Source organism: Bufo gargarizans, chromosome 5 (assembly GCF_014858855.1).
Source record: "Bufo gargarizans isolate SCDJY-AF-19 chromosome 5, ASM1485885v1, whole genome shotgun sequence".
In the NCBI taxonomy this organism is placed as follows: domain Eukaryota; kingdom Metazoa; phylum Chordata; class Amphibia; order Anura; family Bufonidae; genus Bufo; species Bufo gargarizans.
Window position 1 is genome coordinate 327104350 of NC_058084.1, and position 16555 is coordinate 327120904.

The following is a 16555-nucleotide window of genomic DNA, read 5'->3' on the forward strand; positions in this document are numbered from 1 at the left end:
TTTTCTCTCAACAGATTCCTTGCCACTGGGAACTCTTTTGCATCCCTGCATTTCGAGTTTCTATTAGGAACCTCCACGATCTCGAGAATTGTTCGACACACTTGCCATGTCATCTGGCAGCAACTCCGAGAGACGGTGATGCCGCAGCCCAAGGTGGACGATTGGCTTCGGATCGCTGAGGGCTTTCAAAATTCTGCTCAGTTCCCAAACTGCATTGGGGCAATGGATGGCAAGTCCAGTAGACTTCCCGGATATGCAGGTCCGCTGGCTCCATTTGTCATTGTGGCGGATGAAGGGTTCGCATTGACTCCACATGTTATGCGTCCCTTTCCAAAGCGTGGTTTGGATGTCAGGAGGCGTATCTTCAACTACCGGTTGACTCGTGCCCGTCGGTATGTGGAGTGCGCTTTCGGGATACTCTCTAGCAAGTGGAGGGTGTTTTTGTCATCCATACAGATGGATCCAGAGAATCCTACCCTGGTGATTAAAGCTTGTGTTGTTCTGCACAACTTCACCAGGATTCACGAGGCTTCCTCTTCTGTAGACTTGGAAGATCTTCCAACGTCTTCAGATTTGGGCTTGGAAAGGACCCGGCATAGACGACCAGGGACTGCAGGCATTGCAGTTCGTGAACTCTTTGCAGACTACTTTCACAGCCAAGAGGGTTCCTTGCCATGGCAGAGGGACGCTATTCGTGGCAGTTTTTGAAATCTTCTGGGCTCGTTAGTTTTTTGTTCTTTTCTAGATAGATTACTTGAATTTATTGTATTAGTGGAGTGTAGGGACTCGCAAGGTAATGAGGACCCTTGACGTGGGCTTGCGTGCTGAGATTTTGTGGACATCGCATATTTTATTCTATCTACACATTATTTTATATGATGCTTTGGTCTAAATTTAGTTAGACTATTTCATCTTTATACTTCGAGTCTTTTGTCCATAACATTTTCTAATACCTCATCTTGAAAGTAATGAAATTTAAAGGTGCGGTGCATCTTAATAAAGTTTTTCATTTGGAGATACTGTGCATGTGCTTTTTGGCATTTAAAAGACAAAATGAGAAGGTCAATGGTTTGTGTAATGTTTAAAATAAAAAGCAGACACATTTTGGGTGCACAAAATAATTTTTTCTGAAACTATTCAGCACCAAAACAGGTAAGGTACGACATTGTTTTCAAAAAAACACAACAATCAAATTTTACACTAAAAAACCAACACCAAATAAAAAAATTACAACTCAAACAGGTCCTGAGTAAAAGACCCTGCAGGAAAGGAGGACCGTGGCCTTCCCTGAGCCTGCTGTGGTGGGACAGTGGGCAAACTGCCCTGGTAAATGCCCTGTGCTGCCCCTTGCATATGGCCATGGGGTGGCCCGTACTGGGGGTGTGGTGCAAAAGAAGGCGCCTGCGTCGGTTGCCTTTCAACTGCAAATTGTCCGGGCATTTGGGGTTGCCCCTCACTTTCCAGATCCTTCTTCCAGGTATTTAATCTACTCAGAATGTCCCCATGATTTGGGATTGCAAACAGCTTCAAGACTACTGCAATTGAAGCCACGCACTCATTGTACTCTGTTTCCGGCACTTTCTTCATCAGGGGCCCTAATCCCCGGAGCATTTTCTCCTCCACTCCGTCACTCCGCCTCTGTGCCAGAAAATCAATGACGCGTGCGTCAATAACCTCCCGACTCTCTGGCACAGAGGTGGAGGGAGGGACTTGGCGGCGGCATCTTGGCTGCGGCTGCCTGACACGGGGTGGACTGGAGAGTGGTTGTTGTTGCTGGCCCTGTGAAGAATCCTCCGGGTCCTCTGCCAGCGTTGGTTCGGGACTTCTTTCAGGTGAAAAAACAGCGGGAGTTTCACTCCCATCCGAAGCAGACTCCTCAGAGGGTTCCAGACTGTCCACAGTACTGTTTTTCAAAGACATGTAAAAACTCAATTAGATATCTTTTAAGAAACTTTACAGAAAATGAACAGTGATATTAGGTGTTATCAGCCGTATACATACACTATATATATATGGAGTGGCTCCATACAACATAATGAAAGAGAATACGCAATAAACACATGCATCTATGTGAACAGTGCAATTCCTAATGTATTTCCAATATATAGGGCAAGATGGGTCACAACTGGTAAAGCGCTAATGGTAATGTAATGGTAAACCATGGTTTGCTGGTTGAAGCAGTCCAGCGAAAGAAGAGGAATACTCATTCCAGGCACAAAACCTGTGCGGATATTGACGCCATCTCACCAGTATGTGGCCTGCTTCAACCATACCAACATACAAGACGTAGGGTCTAACTGGTTGAACTTCTTTTACGGCTAACTAATAACATGTACTGGGCCACAATTGTGCATGATGAGAGCAGTCATTCAGATACGGCTGGTCAAGCCTCGAAGGAACATCATTTTAAACCATTATCATAGGATTTTGGTTTTTTTTCATTGTACACGAACAAACCAAGGAATCAATGTTGGTCCTGGTGCCATACATTGAAAGCAATGTAAATGACGTGGGCAATACGAAAAGGGTATCAAATTCCGACATGTCATTAAAAAAAAGGTATCTATATGGGAACTATAAAAGCACCCGCTAATGTCAAAAAACTGATATACTAATCAGGACTCGCATCAAAACGGGAGACATGCACATTTTGAGGTATAAATGACCTATCCCTATGAAAAGTTCCAAAGATTATCGTGGTGTAAGACCAACAGGAGCCAAACACGCAGAACATCTGTATGATGAGATAATGCGTGCAGAGTGCACTTGGCTTGTCGTTTGTGAAATCCTTTCAATATTAAAAACATCTATGTTCTGGGACCTGCCCAAAATTGCTGCAGCAGGAACCAAACAGAGAGGGGGTGCTATATGCGCACTACACGTGTCGTCTCATCATACAGCTCAGCAGCGGGATTGACTGGTGTGACTCTTCCACATAAAGTGATGAACACAACCAACCCCAGGCATGTGCAAACTGATGCCCACCATCTGATGCACAACGTCAACTCCAAGCAGGACTGGTTAACTTACAGCTATGAAGGCATGCTTGGCGTGTGCCTTCTAAAAATGTGGGATTGTGACATTTTGTACATGGCAGGCCCCCAGAAAGTATATGCCTTCCAAAGTACAACACAAATGAACCCATTACTTTCGTGTACACATTAGGTGAGGCATACACAATTGAAAGATTAAGCACAATGAGAAATGGAACAACAAATCATAATTTACTTACGGCCTCAAGTCCATAACGGGTTTGAGAAACTGCAACTGGGCAGTGTAGATATATGGTCTTTTCCGGGAGGTACCCTCTCCACTACGGCCCTTGCTGGAGACCTCGCGCCGAAATTGGTCCCGGCAACTGGCCCAGCGAGTTTTGGTTTGTTTCACTGTTCATAATGAACAAAAAATAAAAAACAAATTAAAAGGATCCAAACAAACCAGCATAAAATGTCATTTTACAAAAAAGGGAGCAAATAGGGAATAACAAGGTACCAACAAAAAAGGACAGAATAAACAGCACATGGTACAGTCCAGCAGGTGTCTGGATACTAATGCAGACGAACAAGATGGAGGAGACTAGTCGTGTAAGCCTTGTGGCCCTAACTTAAAAAAAAAAAAGTGTCGGTCACAACTCTAAGATGCTCAAATACAAGGACATGTGTCTGGGACAAAAAGGGCACAAACATGTGATTATAAACATGAGAACTGTATGCTGGAGCAAAGGGAGGGACAGCCATTTACACATTGAAATGGTGTTGTATGGTATGTAATAAACGTCACTTTAACAAACCATGTGCAGCCGTTTATGGAAAATGAAGCTGAACCGCACAGAAAACACTATAGGGAACTCAGGGTTAAAAACAAAATCTGGTTGCCATCCAGAGGGCACGCACAGCACAACTACATTGCTCTCACTTACCTAAGTCAGCACGGCCTCTGCTATCTGCTTTGGCCCAATCGTTTCTGCGGAGGCTACGGGCCACCTGCTCCCACGCAGCATCTTTTCTGGTACGATCCATATACAGATTGGTGCGGGTATCCCAAATCTCAGGCCTCTCCTGGACCAGGGTGATTAATTTCTCAACATTCCACCTAGGCATTTTGTCTGGGAAATTAATGGCTGCCTCACCACACACAGAAGCTTCCAGACACAGGTGGCTAGAAATTAGCATAACCTGTGACCCTAAACTTCCTGTACATATATATTTTTTTAATTTATTGCCACAACTTTTGCCAGAGTGCCCATGGCAAATGAAATAAATAAAACGGGCGCGGACGCGGGTGTCAAACAGGTGTGCAAACGCGTTTTTAACGGCCCCATTGACTTGAATGGGGCCGCGATCCGTTAGCCGTGAAAAATATAGGACAGGTTATATTTTTTTCACGGCCTGGAATCACGGGTCACGGGCGCGGTGTAAAAACGGTGCACAAGCCGAGTTTTCAACGGACCCAGAAAAAAAGTCTAACGGCACAACGGCCACGGGTGCACACAACGGTCGTGTGCATGAGGCCTTAGACTTATGATTAGTATATATTTGGATTGTTAAGGGCTCTTTCACACCTGCGTTCTTGTCTTCCGGCATAGAGTTCCGTCGTCGGGGCTCTATGCCGGAAGAATCCTGATCAGGAATATCCCCATGCATTCTGAATGGAGTGAAATCCGTTCAGGATGCATCAGGATGTCTTCAGTTCCGGAACGGAACGTTTTTTGGCCGGAGAAAATACCGCAGCATGCTGTGCTTTTTGCTCCGGCCAAAAATCCTGAAGACTTGCCGCAAGGCCGGATCCGGAATGAATGCCCATTGAAAGGCATTGATCCGGATCCGGCCTTAAGCTAAACGTCGTTTCGGCGCATTGCCGGATCCGACGTTTAGCTTTTTTAGAGTGGTTACCATGGTTGCCGGGACGCTAAAGTCCTGGCAGCCATGGTAAAGTGTAGCGGGGAGCGGGGAAGCAGCATACTTACCGTCCGTGCGGCTCCCGGGGCGCTCCAGAGTGATGTCAGGGCGCCCCAAGCGCATGGATCACGTGATTGCATGGCACGTCATCCATGCGCATGGGGCACTCTGACGTCACTCTGGAGCGCCCCGGGAGCCGCGCGGACTGTAAGTATACCGCTCCCCCGCTCCCCGCTCCTACTATGGCAACCAGGACTTTAATAGCGTCCTGGCTGCCATAGTAACACTGAAAGCATTTTGAAGACGGATCCGTCTTCAAATGCTTTCAGTACACTTGCGTTTTTCCGGATCCGGCGTGTAATTCCGTCAAGTGGCGTACACGCCGGATCCGCACAACGCAAGTGTGAAAGAGGCCTAATTGTGAAGCTGTGATTTTGTTTTAGAAAGTGTTTGTCTGTTGTATAAAGCATTCTGAAGGGAAGATGTAACACAATGCACCCCAAAGCTTTATGCTATCAAACTTTTCCAACACCTTTCAGACCACCTTGGGGCTAGTATAGTTTTTGACCACAAGATGTGCCAAGACTGCGACCAAATAAGATGCCATGTAAGATTTGATAAAAAGAAGGGAGAAAAGTTGACTTGTAGATGTTAGAATGGCAGATTATGGCCGCCACAGTCCTATGCTCACAAGTACCAGCTTTCTGTGTGTGAATTACAGCTTGTATTCAATGTACCTCAGTCTTCTGCACTGCTAGAGTTAATCTTCTTTCTGGGAGATGCTGCATGGCCAACTACAAATCAACTGCAACTGTGCTGCTGACCTCACTTCCTTGACTCTGCAATGATCTTGGTAGGTTTCTCTCTAGCTAGCTAACTAGAGCCTGCACAATTATCCATTTGTCTGCCTGATTCCTGACCTGTGCCTGTTCACCATATTGTTTCTGTGTCCCATGGGTCAACAGCCAAGCATCCTGGGCCTATTCAAAGAGATAACAGCCCGGTGGCTCCCCTGTGGCAAAGTCCAGATCCCTGTATAAGGGGTTAAAGGCGAATACCAAGAGACCACCAGGATAATGCCCATAGGTCTCGCCCAAAGTCAAACCATTTAGTTAGCACAGTGGTTCCACAACCATTGCCCGTTACAGCAGACAATCATGCCTAGCATGTCATAAATAGGTACAAGTTGTGGTGCATTAACTTTATATATTTGGGCAATGAGCATTCTTACAAATTCTGGTGGAAATAAGATTCTAGGTGCATATATCTGATCCAGTGTATTTGTTGCCACAGTGGATGTGAAACCACTATGTCAACCAACAGATTTGGATTTGGGCTATTCTTAAGAGCGTTATCCTGGCAGTCCCATGGTTTTCACCTTTTAACCCTTGTACAGGGATCTGGACTTTGCTGCAGGGGAACCATAGACTGCTACCTCTTATAATAGGCCCAGTGTGGTTGGCTGCTCACCCACAGGGATTAGAGACACCGGTTTGTGGCACAGAGAGAATAGGCAATACACATAGTCAGGAATCAGGCAAAGGTCAGGGCTGGCATAATTTGTGTGAATCCAGGAAATGGGCAGTAATCAGTACATGGGCAGACAAAAGAATACAACCCACCTTTGCAGGGAACTAACAAGCTAGACAACCTATTGCTCAGGTACCCTCCAATTAGGGAAGGTGCCTTAAGTACCCACAGGTGACCAGCCATGTGAACTAAGGTGCGTTCATGTTGGTCCTTCAAGAGCTAGGGGAGCACATGCAGGCTAAGATAGAGCTACCCCAGAGGCCGGGCCCATCAGAAAGAGGAGGAGAGCAGGAGCCAGGGGACCAGGACAGATGAGCAAAGCAGTAGCAGCTTTGAGCCGCCTCTGTATTATAATTTTTTTACTCTGTTCACCTGAGGGGTTAGGTCATTTGGTATACTGAGGCACAGTAATTCTATATATCAACTATTATGATTAACAGGGAGATTGTGTCAGCAGTTGAACAAGATGCACACGGTGATATATTAGACCGCTCTTTAATACTGAGGCACAGTAATTCTATATATAAACTAACAGATTAACTGGGATTGTGACAGCAGTTTAACAAGATGCACACAGTGATTACACTCAACCTGCACTGCCCTGCAGTGTCCCCATGCCTCCCTACAGTGTCTAAAAACTGCACTCTCCCTATCCAATATTCTACAATTTCTGAAACAGTGAAATGGAGGAGACCATGCAGGATGAGGATTCTTATAGGGCTGTGACATAACAGGGGAGGGCTATCTGCTGATTGGCTGGCTGCACAGCATTATGTGTCATATTGCGTTCCCGGGCTTCTTACTTTCATTTTTTTTTAAATCTGGTTTTGTTTCAACAAAGCGCAAGGAAATTTGACTTTGTGGCAAATCAGATTCTTCCAAAACTTTGCATTGAATTCTGCTTTTGATATTTCGATTTGTTGAACACTAACTGAGCAAGTGTGCAGGTGCATCTCAATAAATTAGAATATCATCAAAAAGTTTATTTATTTCAGTAGTTCAATTCAAAAGATGAAACTCATATATAGATTCATTACATACAGAGTGAGCTATCTACATTGCCTGTCTGAAAAAAAAATCGCCACCAAAACAAAGCCTTTAGCTTCGATTACGATACGCATTCGCTATGGCATTGTTTTGATAAGCTTCTGCAATGTCACAAGACTTATTTTCATCCAGTGTTGCATTAATTATTCACCAAGATCTTGCATTGATGATGGTAGAGTCTTACTGCTGCGCAAAGCCTTCTCCAGCACATCCCAAAGATCCCCCCCTTTTTTTTTTTTTTTTTTTTATATTCAAATATTTTATTGTTATAATACAAAACTTTATATCCATATTACTTTATAATATTATAAAATCCATAAGTCCGTCAGTTCTAATCTATGAACATGAGTGACATTAATTTCATACAGATGTCAGGAATTATATAAAGCTTAAAAAACAGGTGGAGATCTCTTGCTGGAAAGGACAACAGGATCCGCCCAACATCCTAAGCTTAATAAAGCGGATGGGCAAAGCAACTTCTTTAAGTTTTTTCCATTATTTAATGCCGGAGGGTCCTGCCATCCTCCAACGTTCCTAGAGATACTCCAATACTCCAATATGACTTCATATTCTACTCCGGTGCAGTACACATAGAAGAGACCAGACTCGTAGGATCTTCGCCAACCCCACCCGACCCCACCTTGCAGGAAAGAAAGAAAAAAACCAAAGGGAGGAGAAGGGTTCTGATTAATTAGCCCTGTTCCAGTCTTTCCACAATTTATTCCACTTCAAGTAGGATCCTCTTTGTTTGTACAAAATCTTTTCATAGGTTTTCACTTTCTCAACTAGGCCCAGCCAGTTGTTGCATTCTGGAGCGGAAGAGGAAAACCATAATCTAGTGATAAGGAGCCTAGCCAAGAACATAACCTTGATCAACAGTCAGCGTTTTGTAGGCTGATAATTAAGCTCCGATAAATCCCCCAGGACCCATATCCTGGGGGACAAAGGGACAGAAATGTTAAGTTTACGAGCCAGATTATTTTGGACCAGACTCCAGTATCTGCTCACCATTGGGCAGTCCCAGAACAGATGTAAATGATCTGCCCCGGGATCGCCACAGCGTGGGCAGTCAGAGGAGGCCCTAAAGCCTCTTTTATATAACCATACGGGTGTCACATAAATTTTGTGCAAAATATTAAATTGTACGACGATGTGATTGAAATTATGTGAAGCCAACTTTAAACTTTCCCCCATGTTCTCCCAGTTTGGAGCGCCCACCTCTGAAAGTAGAGAGGACCAGGCTCTCTGTCCTGGAGAGAGAACATCCGAAAAAAAATTGTTCATTAAGTGCCTATAGCAATGTGATACTTTAATTCTCGTGTCAGTTTTCTTACAAATTAGATCGTGTAAAAATACAGGAGTATCAATAAAAAAGTGACTGTTCGAAGTGCAAGATAGTGCTGACCTCAGTTGAAAATATGCAAACCAAGCCACCTCACCTAAATTTGCCCTTTGCTTTAGTTCCATGAGGGGCAATATTTGTCCATCACTGACCACTTGGTGTCGATACTGAACATTTTTGGTCCTCCAATACTGGCAGCAGTTTAAATCATTTAAATTAAGGAGCTTTGAGTTGTGCCATAGTGGGGTGCAAATAAGTGACACCTTAACTCCGCACCAACTCCTTATGGCCAGCCAAGTCCTCATAGCCATTCTGCAGAAAAGTGTGTACCCACTCAGTGTGTTTAATAGATAATCAGACTCCAGTACGGTAAAGAAATCCGAGAATCCTGAGTCTTTCACCACTCTGCTGCAGAGAGGGCTATTTTCCCAGTCATTAAAAAGACATAGTTGGGAGGCCATAAAGTAACCCCTAAAATAGGGGAGGTTAAGACCTCCCCGATCATAGGGCATAGAAAAATAGAGTGCCTTTAGTCTCACGTGCTTCCTCCCCCATATTAAATCATTGAGCATCCGATCTATCAATCTGAAATACTTATCTGCAATCCATACAGGCGAGTTGCGCAGAATGTAGAGAACCTGGGGCAGTACTACCATTTTTATTAATGAAATTCTGTCCGCTCTAGAAAGCAGAATTTTTTGCCATATCTTAATTTTAGCCCTCAACTTCATCAACAGAGGAATCAGATTTAGTTGTAAATATTCATGCGGTTTGGCAGAAACTGTTATCCCCAGGTACTTTATTAAATCAGAGATCGTTAACTGGTTATCCCATTCGCCGCGCAGCTCGTCTATAGGAAGGAGAATGGTCTTATCCCAGTTGATCTCCAAGCCAGAAGGATCGGAGAAGAGACCAACCAGGTCCATTATACGAGGGAGAGTGGTGTCTGTTTGATGAATAAAAACCAGGATATCGTCTGCGTAAAGTGAAACACGATCATACTTCCCCTTTATGCCGAAACCCGCCACCTTTGGGTCCTGCCTTATACTAGTCGCTAAAGGTTCAATGTAAATATTGAATAGCAGGGGGGAGAGGGGACAGCCTTGACGGGTACCTCTTCCTAAGATGAAACTCTCTGTCGTCGTCCCATTAATCCTAATCCTGGCAACTGGGGAGTTGTATAACAACTGAATCATTGCCATAAATTTTGGGCCAAAACGCATTTTTTTCATTACCTCCCAGATAAGAGTCCACTCCACCCTGTCGAAGGCTTTGGTAGCGTCCAACGACAGGATGGAGCGAGCGCCGGGGACTGAATATTCGTAAATAATCTATGCAAATTATGCTGAGTACCCCTTTTTGTCATAAAGCCATTTTGATCTGGGTGGATAATGGTGGATATGACCCGCGAAAGCCTCCTAGCCAGAGCTTTGGATAGTATCTTAGCGTCAGTGTTTAATAAGGAGATTGGTCTATAGGAGCTCAATTCTACCGGGTCTTTATCCTTTTTTAAAATTAAAACAATGAGAGCCTCCATCATAGAGTTTGGTAATCCCCCTCCCTGTGTTGCTTGGGAAAAAACCTCTAGCAGCTGAGGGAGAATCACATCGCTATACTTACGGTAAACCTGATATGGCAGGCCATCCAATCCTGGCGATGAGTTCCCCGAGATGGACCCAAGGGCCTCCTGCAGCTCAGAGAGAGACAATTCCTCTTCCAGATATTCTATTTGAGCTTCATTTAAGGTGCAGAGTGGAATTTTCTCCAAGAACCGCATCGCCAGTTCAGATGTCAAACCAGAAGAGGGTTTATATGTCTGAGCAAAGTAGTGCAAAAAAGTGTTCCTGATTCCTTCTGAATCTATTATAATTTCCCCCTCTGTGTTCCGGATCGAAGTAATAGATTGATTTTTCTTATCTTGTTGTGAGATTATTCTAGCTAAAAGCTTACCCGGTCGTCCAGACTCGGAAAGATAATTTAGCCCCTTAAAGAATACCCTGTGATTTGCCTTCTCTGTTACATAATTCTCCAAGAAGCAGCTAGCCTTCTGCATCTCTTCCCTGTTGTACTCAGTGGGTTGCCTGGTGAATCGATCAGTTGCAGATGCCGCAATCTTAGCCAATTCCTCCTCCTTCCTTTTAAATGTTCTCTTTACTGCAGAAATCTCACTTATGAAAACCCCCCTCAGGTATGCTTTCAAAGCATCCCATACCATGTTGATGTTTGCAGAGGGTAGATTCACCTCCCAAAAGGAAGAAATCAGCAGTTTGATGGACTGGAGATTATCCATAATAGTGAGCCAGTATGGATTCAATTTAAATCCTAACCCCCTAATATCCTTATTCTCCCCAGTGCAAACCTCAATCAAAACGGGTGAGTGGTTCGAAATTGTTCTTACTCCGTATCGCATCTTGCGGATATTGCTCAAGTTGCGCTCATTAGTAAATGCTAGCTCAATCCTAGACATTGCTCTACCACCCCTGCTGACGCAGGAATACACTCTCTTTCCTCCGCCAAGATGTTCCCATATATCCACCACCCCCACCTCCGAACAGAACTGGGGCAGCGGGGAATTACAAGAATTCCTCCGCCTTTCTGCATCTGATGAAAATCTATCTCTGTTAGGGTCCATGACCGCGTTAAAGTCTCCCATCAAGATCAGCCGAGAAACTGGTCTCTTTTCAGAAAAGAGCATCAACTGGGTCAGTGGGTACATTGAAAATGGCGGGGGTATATAAAAAAAAGCGAGGATATAGCTGTATCCATACGGCTCACCATGAAGGAAAATGAATCTACCCTGATCATCTATATGGGATTTTATAAGGGTGAAATCTATGGAATTATGGATGAGAACTGAAACCCCCCTAGAGGAGCCACTGAAGGTAGAGTGGTAAGATTGAGAATACCATCCCGTTGTCAGGCAGGACACAGTTTCTTTAGTTAGATGAGTTTCTACTATGCAGATGATTGCTGGAAGGTATCTTTTTAATGCATCCATAATCGCCTGTCTTTTTACCTTTTCCCCAAGCCCTCTGACATTCCAAGATACCATTCTAATAGACATCAATTACAACCATAGAAGAAGAGAAAAGAAAAAAAAAAAAAAAAGGGGAAACCCCATGCCTGCAAGGTGGGTACGCATCGCCCCCAGGTTTCCCTCCTGGGATTCGATGAGCTCTTTCTATTTGAAACCCAGAGGAGAAGTTATCGCTGCCTAGGCTGTGCATAACCACGTCTTTAAGTTGTTCCTCTAAGTGTCGACCTTCCGCTCCTTCTGGGAAGCCAATTATTCGGACATTGTTTCGCCTTGACCTATTTTCAAGGTCCTCTAACTTATTTTGGATTGCTTGATTTTCTGAGGCGAGAAACATAGTTTTAGATTTTAGCATGTCCATGTCGGTTTGCAGAGAGACAACAGTTTTTTCCATATTGAGGACTCGATCACGGATCTTTGCTAGGTCATCTCTTATTAAAGGGATGTCGCTCTGCATTGACCCCAATTGAGTGGACATCCCTTGCACTAAAATGCCGTTGTTTTCCACGGCGCCAAGGATTTTATCCAAGAGAGATGGATCGTATTCAGTTCGTGTTTGTGCAAAGAGGCCTTCTTCCCCTACCTCCTGGTCTGCGTCCTCTAATCCGTCCTCAGAATGTTCATAATTTTGGGGAATTTTAGCAAATTTTCTCAAATTAGCAGAGGGTTTTGTTTTAGCTGAGTTCTTTTCAATTGGGAGAGGTGATTTCAGAAATTTATCAATTCTGTTCTCTGGAGTCTTGGACCCCAACTTGGTTACGGAGGAGTGGACTGAGCGTCGCTTTGGGGCCATTCTTTCATAGAAGGTTTTATTCTCTTTTTTTTTTTCCTTTCTCCCTTTTCCCCCCTTCCTCTTCCCCCCTTATCCCTTTGCTTCTTTGTCTCGCCTGTTATTGTCTCTCCTTTTGTCCCTTTCTGCTCCCCCTTTTTTATGTTTTTTTTTTTATTACTTTTTCTTTTTTTCTTTCACCTTCTTTACCTCTTCCCCCTTTTCTCTATCTTCTCCTTCCTTTTTCTTCTCCTTTTATTTTTTATTAATTTTTTATTTTCCCCTTTTCTTTTTCCTTCCTTTTTTTCATTCCTCTCCCCTTTAAATCCCCCCCCCTTCCCTCGCCAGGAAAGAAGGAGAGAGAGTAGACAAAAACAATTCCAGCCAGAGGAAAAAAAAACAAAAAAAAACTATCTCCTCCGTATGGCAATATAGCAGGAAAACCAGCAAACTGAGGGGGACAAAATTAGAGAAGTCAGAATTAAGCTGTTTTCTCACGTGTCCGGAGGAAGGAGTCCTACTCGCGATGCACTCCGCAGCTGTATCAAAATATCGGAGCCGGAGAGAGGGATGGCAGCAGTTCAAATAGAGGTCACCAACAGGATGGAGACCAGGGCAGCAGGCAGTCCGCAGCAGGCACAGCAGCAGGTGGCGAGGCGGCCGAGCGATCAAACAGTCGAAGCCCGCCTCCGGGGCAGAGCCATACGGTAAGAGCCGATGAAGAGGCACAACGGGCAGCAGGCAGAGGAGCAGAAGGACCCACCACACATCGGCAGATGAAAGATGAGAAGCGGAACAACCAGGCGGCCGGACCCAGGGACAGGAGATGAGACCCCGCAGCAGAGAGAAGAGACACAGCGCAGCGTCGCAGCATGAACCATCAGCTGTTCAGCATCAGCTGTTCGGGCAGACGCGAAAGCCTAGAGGGAGGAGGCCAGTGGAGGGGGAGAACGAGACGCAACGTATTCACGTCATCACGCCGAGCCCTTGCAACGCATCCCAAAGATTCCCAATGTGAAAATGATGTCTCATGCTCCCTGACCCACTCTTTCACAATTTGAGCCAGATGAATCCCGGCATTGTCATCTTGGAATATGCCCATGCCATCAGGGAAGAAAAAATCCATTGATGGAATAACCTGGTCATTCAGTATGTTCAGGTAGTCAGCTGACCTCATTCTTGGAGCACATACTGTTGCTGAACCTAGACCTGAGCAACTGCAGCAACCCCAGATCATAGCACTGCCCCCACAGGCTTTGTCACGGGGCACCGATGGCAGGTTCCCCTTATTCACCCCTGTCAGTGCTCTGCAGTTCATACGGAACAAGGACGTGCGCTACGCCCTCGTCTCCACAGCAATGAGGGACGGGGAGGATCTGGCCGCGCGTATACCCTTGGCGCAGTCAGCGTCCTTCGCGTCCATGGCAACTGCGGTAAGCCTGAGCACAGAGCTGATTACTCGGTGCTAGGCTGGATTCAGGAGAATAGGCCTGTGACTATTTAACAGGCAGCCTGCTGGCCACAGGTTGCCTGTGAATTCAGTCTCTTCCTGAACTTGTTCAGCGTGACATGCGGCTAGATTCCCGGCTCCGTTCCCGACTTCGTCCCCGGTTGCTCCCTGCATTTATTGGCTTCTCCTGGCTTGACCTTTGGCGTGGACTTGACTTCTCCTTGATTATCCTTTTGTACTTTAGTGACATCCTGGTTCTGACTCGGCTTGCTGACATATCTGTTGTTTGTCTTGTATGTCCCTCTGCACTTATCCAGGCTAGGGAACATCGTCCAGTTGTACCTCGTTGCCTAGGACGAGTGGTGCAAGTAGGGAGGGACAGGGGTGTGGGTGGAGCCAGTGGTCACTACCCTCTACCCCTCTTTGTGACAAGCTTGTACAGTAGGCACTAGGCATGATGGGTGCATCACTTCATCTGCCTCTCTTCTTACCCTGATGCACCCATCATCTGGAACAGGGTAAATCTGGACTCATCAGACCACATCATCTTCTTCCATTGCTCTAGAGTTCAATCTTTATGCTCCCTAGCAAATTCAAGCCTTTTTTTCTGGTTTGCCTCACTAATTAGTGGTTTTCTTACGGCTACACAGCAGTTCAGTCCCAATCCCTTAAATCCCCTTCGCATTGTGCATGTGGAAATGCTCTTACTTTCACTATTAAACATAGCTCTGAGTTCTACTGTTGTTTTTCTTCGATTTGATTTCACCTAACGTTTAAGTGATCGCCGATCATGATCATTCAGGATTTTTTCCCGCCACATTTCTTCCTCGAATACAATGGGTCTCCACTATCCTTCCAGTTTTCAATAATGGGTTGGGCAGTTCTTAACCCAATTTTAGTAGTTTCTGCAATCTCTTTAGATGTTTTCTCTGCTTGATGCATGCCAATGAGTTGACCCTTCTTCAACAGACTAACATCTTTTCCACGACCACGAGATGTGTCTTTTGACATGCTTGTTTAAGAAATGAGAAGCAACTAATTGCACCAGTTTGGGGTTAAATAACTTATTGCCAGCTGAAAGATAATCACCCATGCAGTTATTATTCAATAGGAGGCTCATAACTATTCGCTTTGTTTACTCCAGGTGGCGACTTTTCTTTTGGACAGGCAGTGTATTTCAAGCGTTCATTTCTTTTAATGTTGATGATTATGGTTAGAGATGAGCAAAGTTTCGAAAAATCTTTTTGGCTGCTTTGTCGCTCTTTGACAAGAAATACAATTTGTTACGAATTACTTCATCACAAATCAGTTTCCATTGTGTGGAACAGACACAATGACGGGGAATGGCGATTGCACCGCCCCTACAATTTAACCCCTCAGATGCCACATTCACCGCTGATTGCTGCGTCTGTGACTCACATTCAGCCTTTCAGGGGTTAATCAGGGGTTTAAAAAAATACTCACCTCATCCGTTTGCTCACAGAGAGACCATCCACTCCCATCTTGATTGAAGAAAACTTGCCAAAGGACCTGCGGCAAGCATGATGACACTACGTAATCACTCTGGACACGCGTGGTGATGTCCTTTGTTTTTTTTCATTCAAGATGGGAGTGGACGGCCTCTATCCGAGCAAGTGGATGAGATGAGTAGGAAATTCAGCTTCATGATATATCAAATTTTCCCTAAAATTGGGATCGAAGTCCACTTTCGATACTTCTATTCGCCGGACTCTAATTATGGCTTACAGCTAATAAAAACCCAGAAGTCAGTATTTCAGAAAATGAGACTATGCACCTGTATGTTATATTTTTATTCTGTAGACTATATTATTTTTATATGTAATGTTCTATAGCAAAAATCCTAACAATAAAACAGTTCAGGAGATTAAAAATCATACTTCACAGTTTATATGCTAAGTATTTTGTTCCCTTACAAGTCAAAGAAAATATGAAGCTTGAATTGCACCAAATCATACTACATGTACATTTGTGCCATAACTCCGTTGCTTACCATTGTTTAGCTCTTCCTTTGTATGTCAGACAATGTAATATTCTCACTTGATAGCAATCTCCATAGGAAATCCACGCTGGCTTTAACTGACTTTAGTTCAAGGTGCTTTAGTTGAGCCACATTAAAATTGGACTTTCATTTCCTGGATTTCCTTGTTTAATTCAGTTTCCTCAGGTTTGACATCATTCTAAAACTAAACAAAAAATTAAAACAGTCTTAAGAAAATAATGTATCTTAATAATTGTATGTCAGATAATGTTATATTCCCATGAAGTAATAAAATGGTTGTGTGGGGTTTTGCTCTGGTAGACCGGCTAGCGGACGCAGTATAGAGGCAATCACAAAGTCTTTAACTTAAACAGTTCGGTTTTTTATTCACACATAAGGAAAAACAAAAATGACCGTTTACAGTCTTGGTGTTTGTTTACACCATGCAATGTCCATAGAACAAAATCTTCACCTGGTTAGAAGTTT

At 44.3% G+C, this 16555-nt stretch overlaps 1 protein-coding gene across 1 annotated transcript in view; it reads right to left on the bottom strand.

Moving 5' to 3' along the window:
- Nucleotides 1-1158: 1158 nt before the first annotated feature.
- LOC122939663 overlaps nucleotides 1159-16555 on the bottom strand; it is a 44889-nt gene continuing 29492 nt past the window's right edge. Inside the window, exons 2-4 of the mRNA XM_044295821.1 lie at nucleotides 16082-16274; nucleotides 3233-3386; nucleotides 1159-1903 (exon numbers count right to left, since the gene is read on the bottom strand). Coding sequence (XP_044151756.1) covers nucleotides 1228-1903; nucleotides 3233-3246 — 690 coding nt within the window. The 5' untranslated portion in view covers nucleotides 3247-3386; nucleotides 16082-16274 and the 3' untranslated portion in view covers nucleotides 1159-1227. The remainder of the gene's footprint in view (nucleotides 1904-3232; nucleotides 3387-16081; nucleotides 16275-16555) is intronic.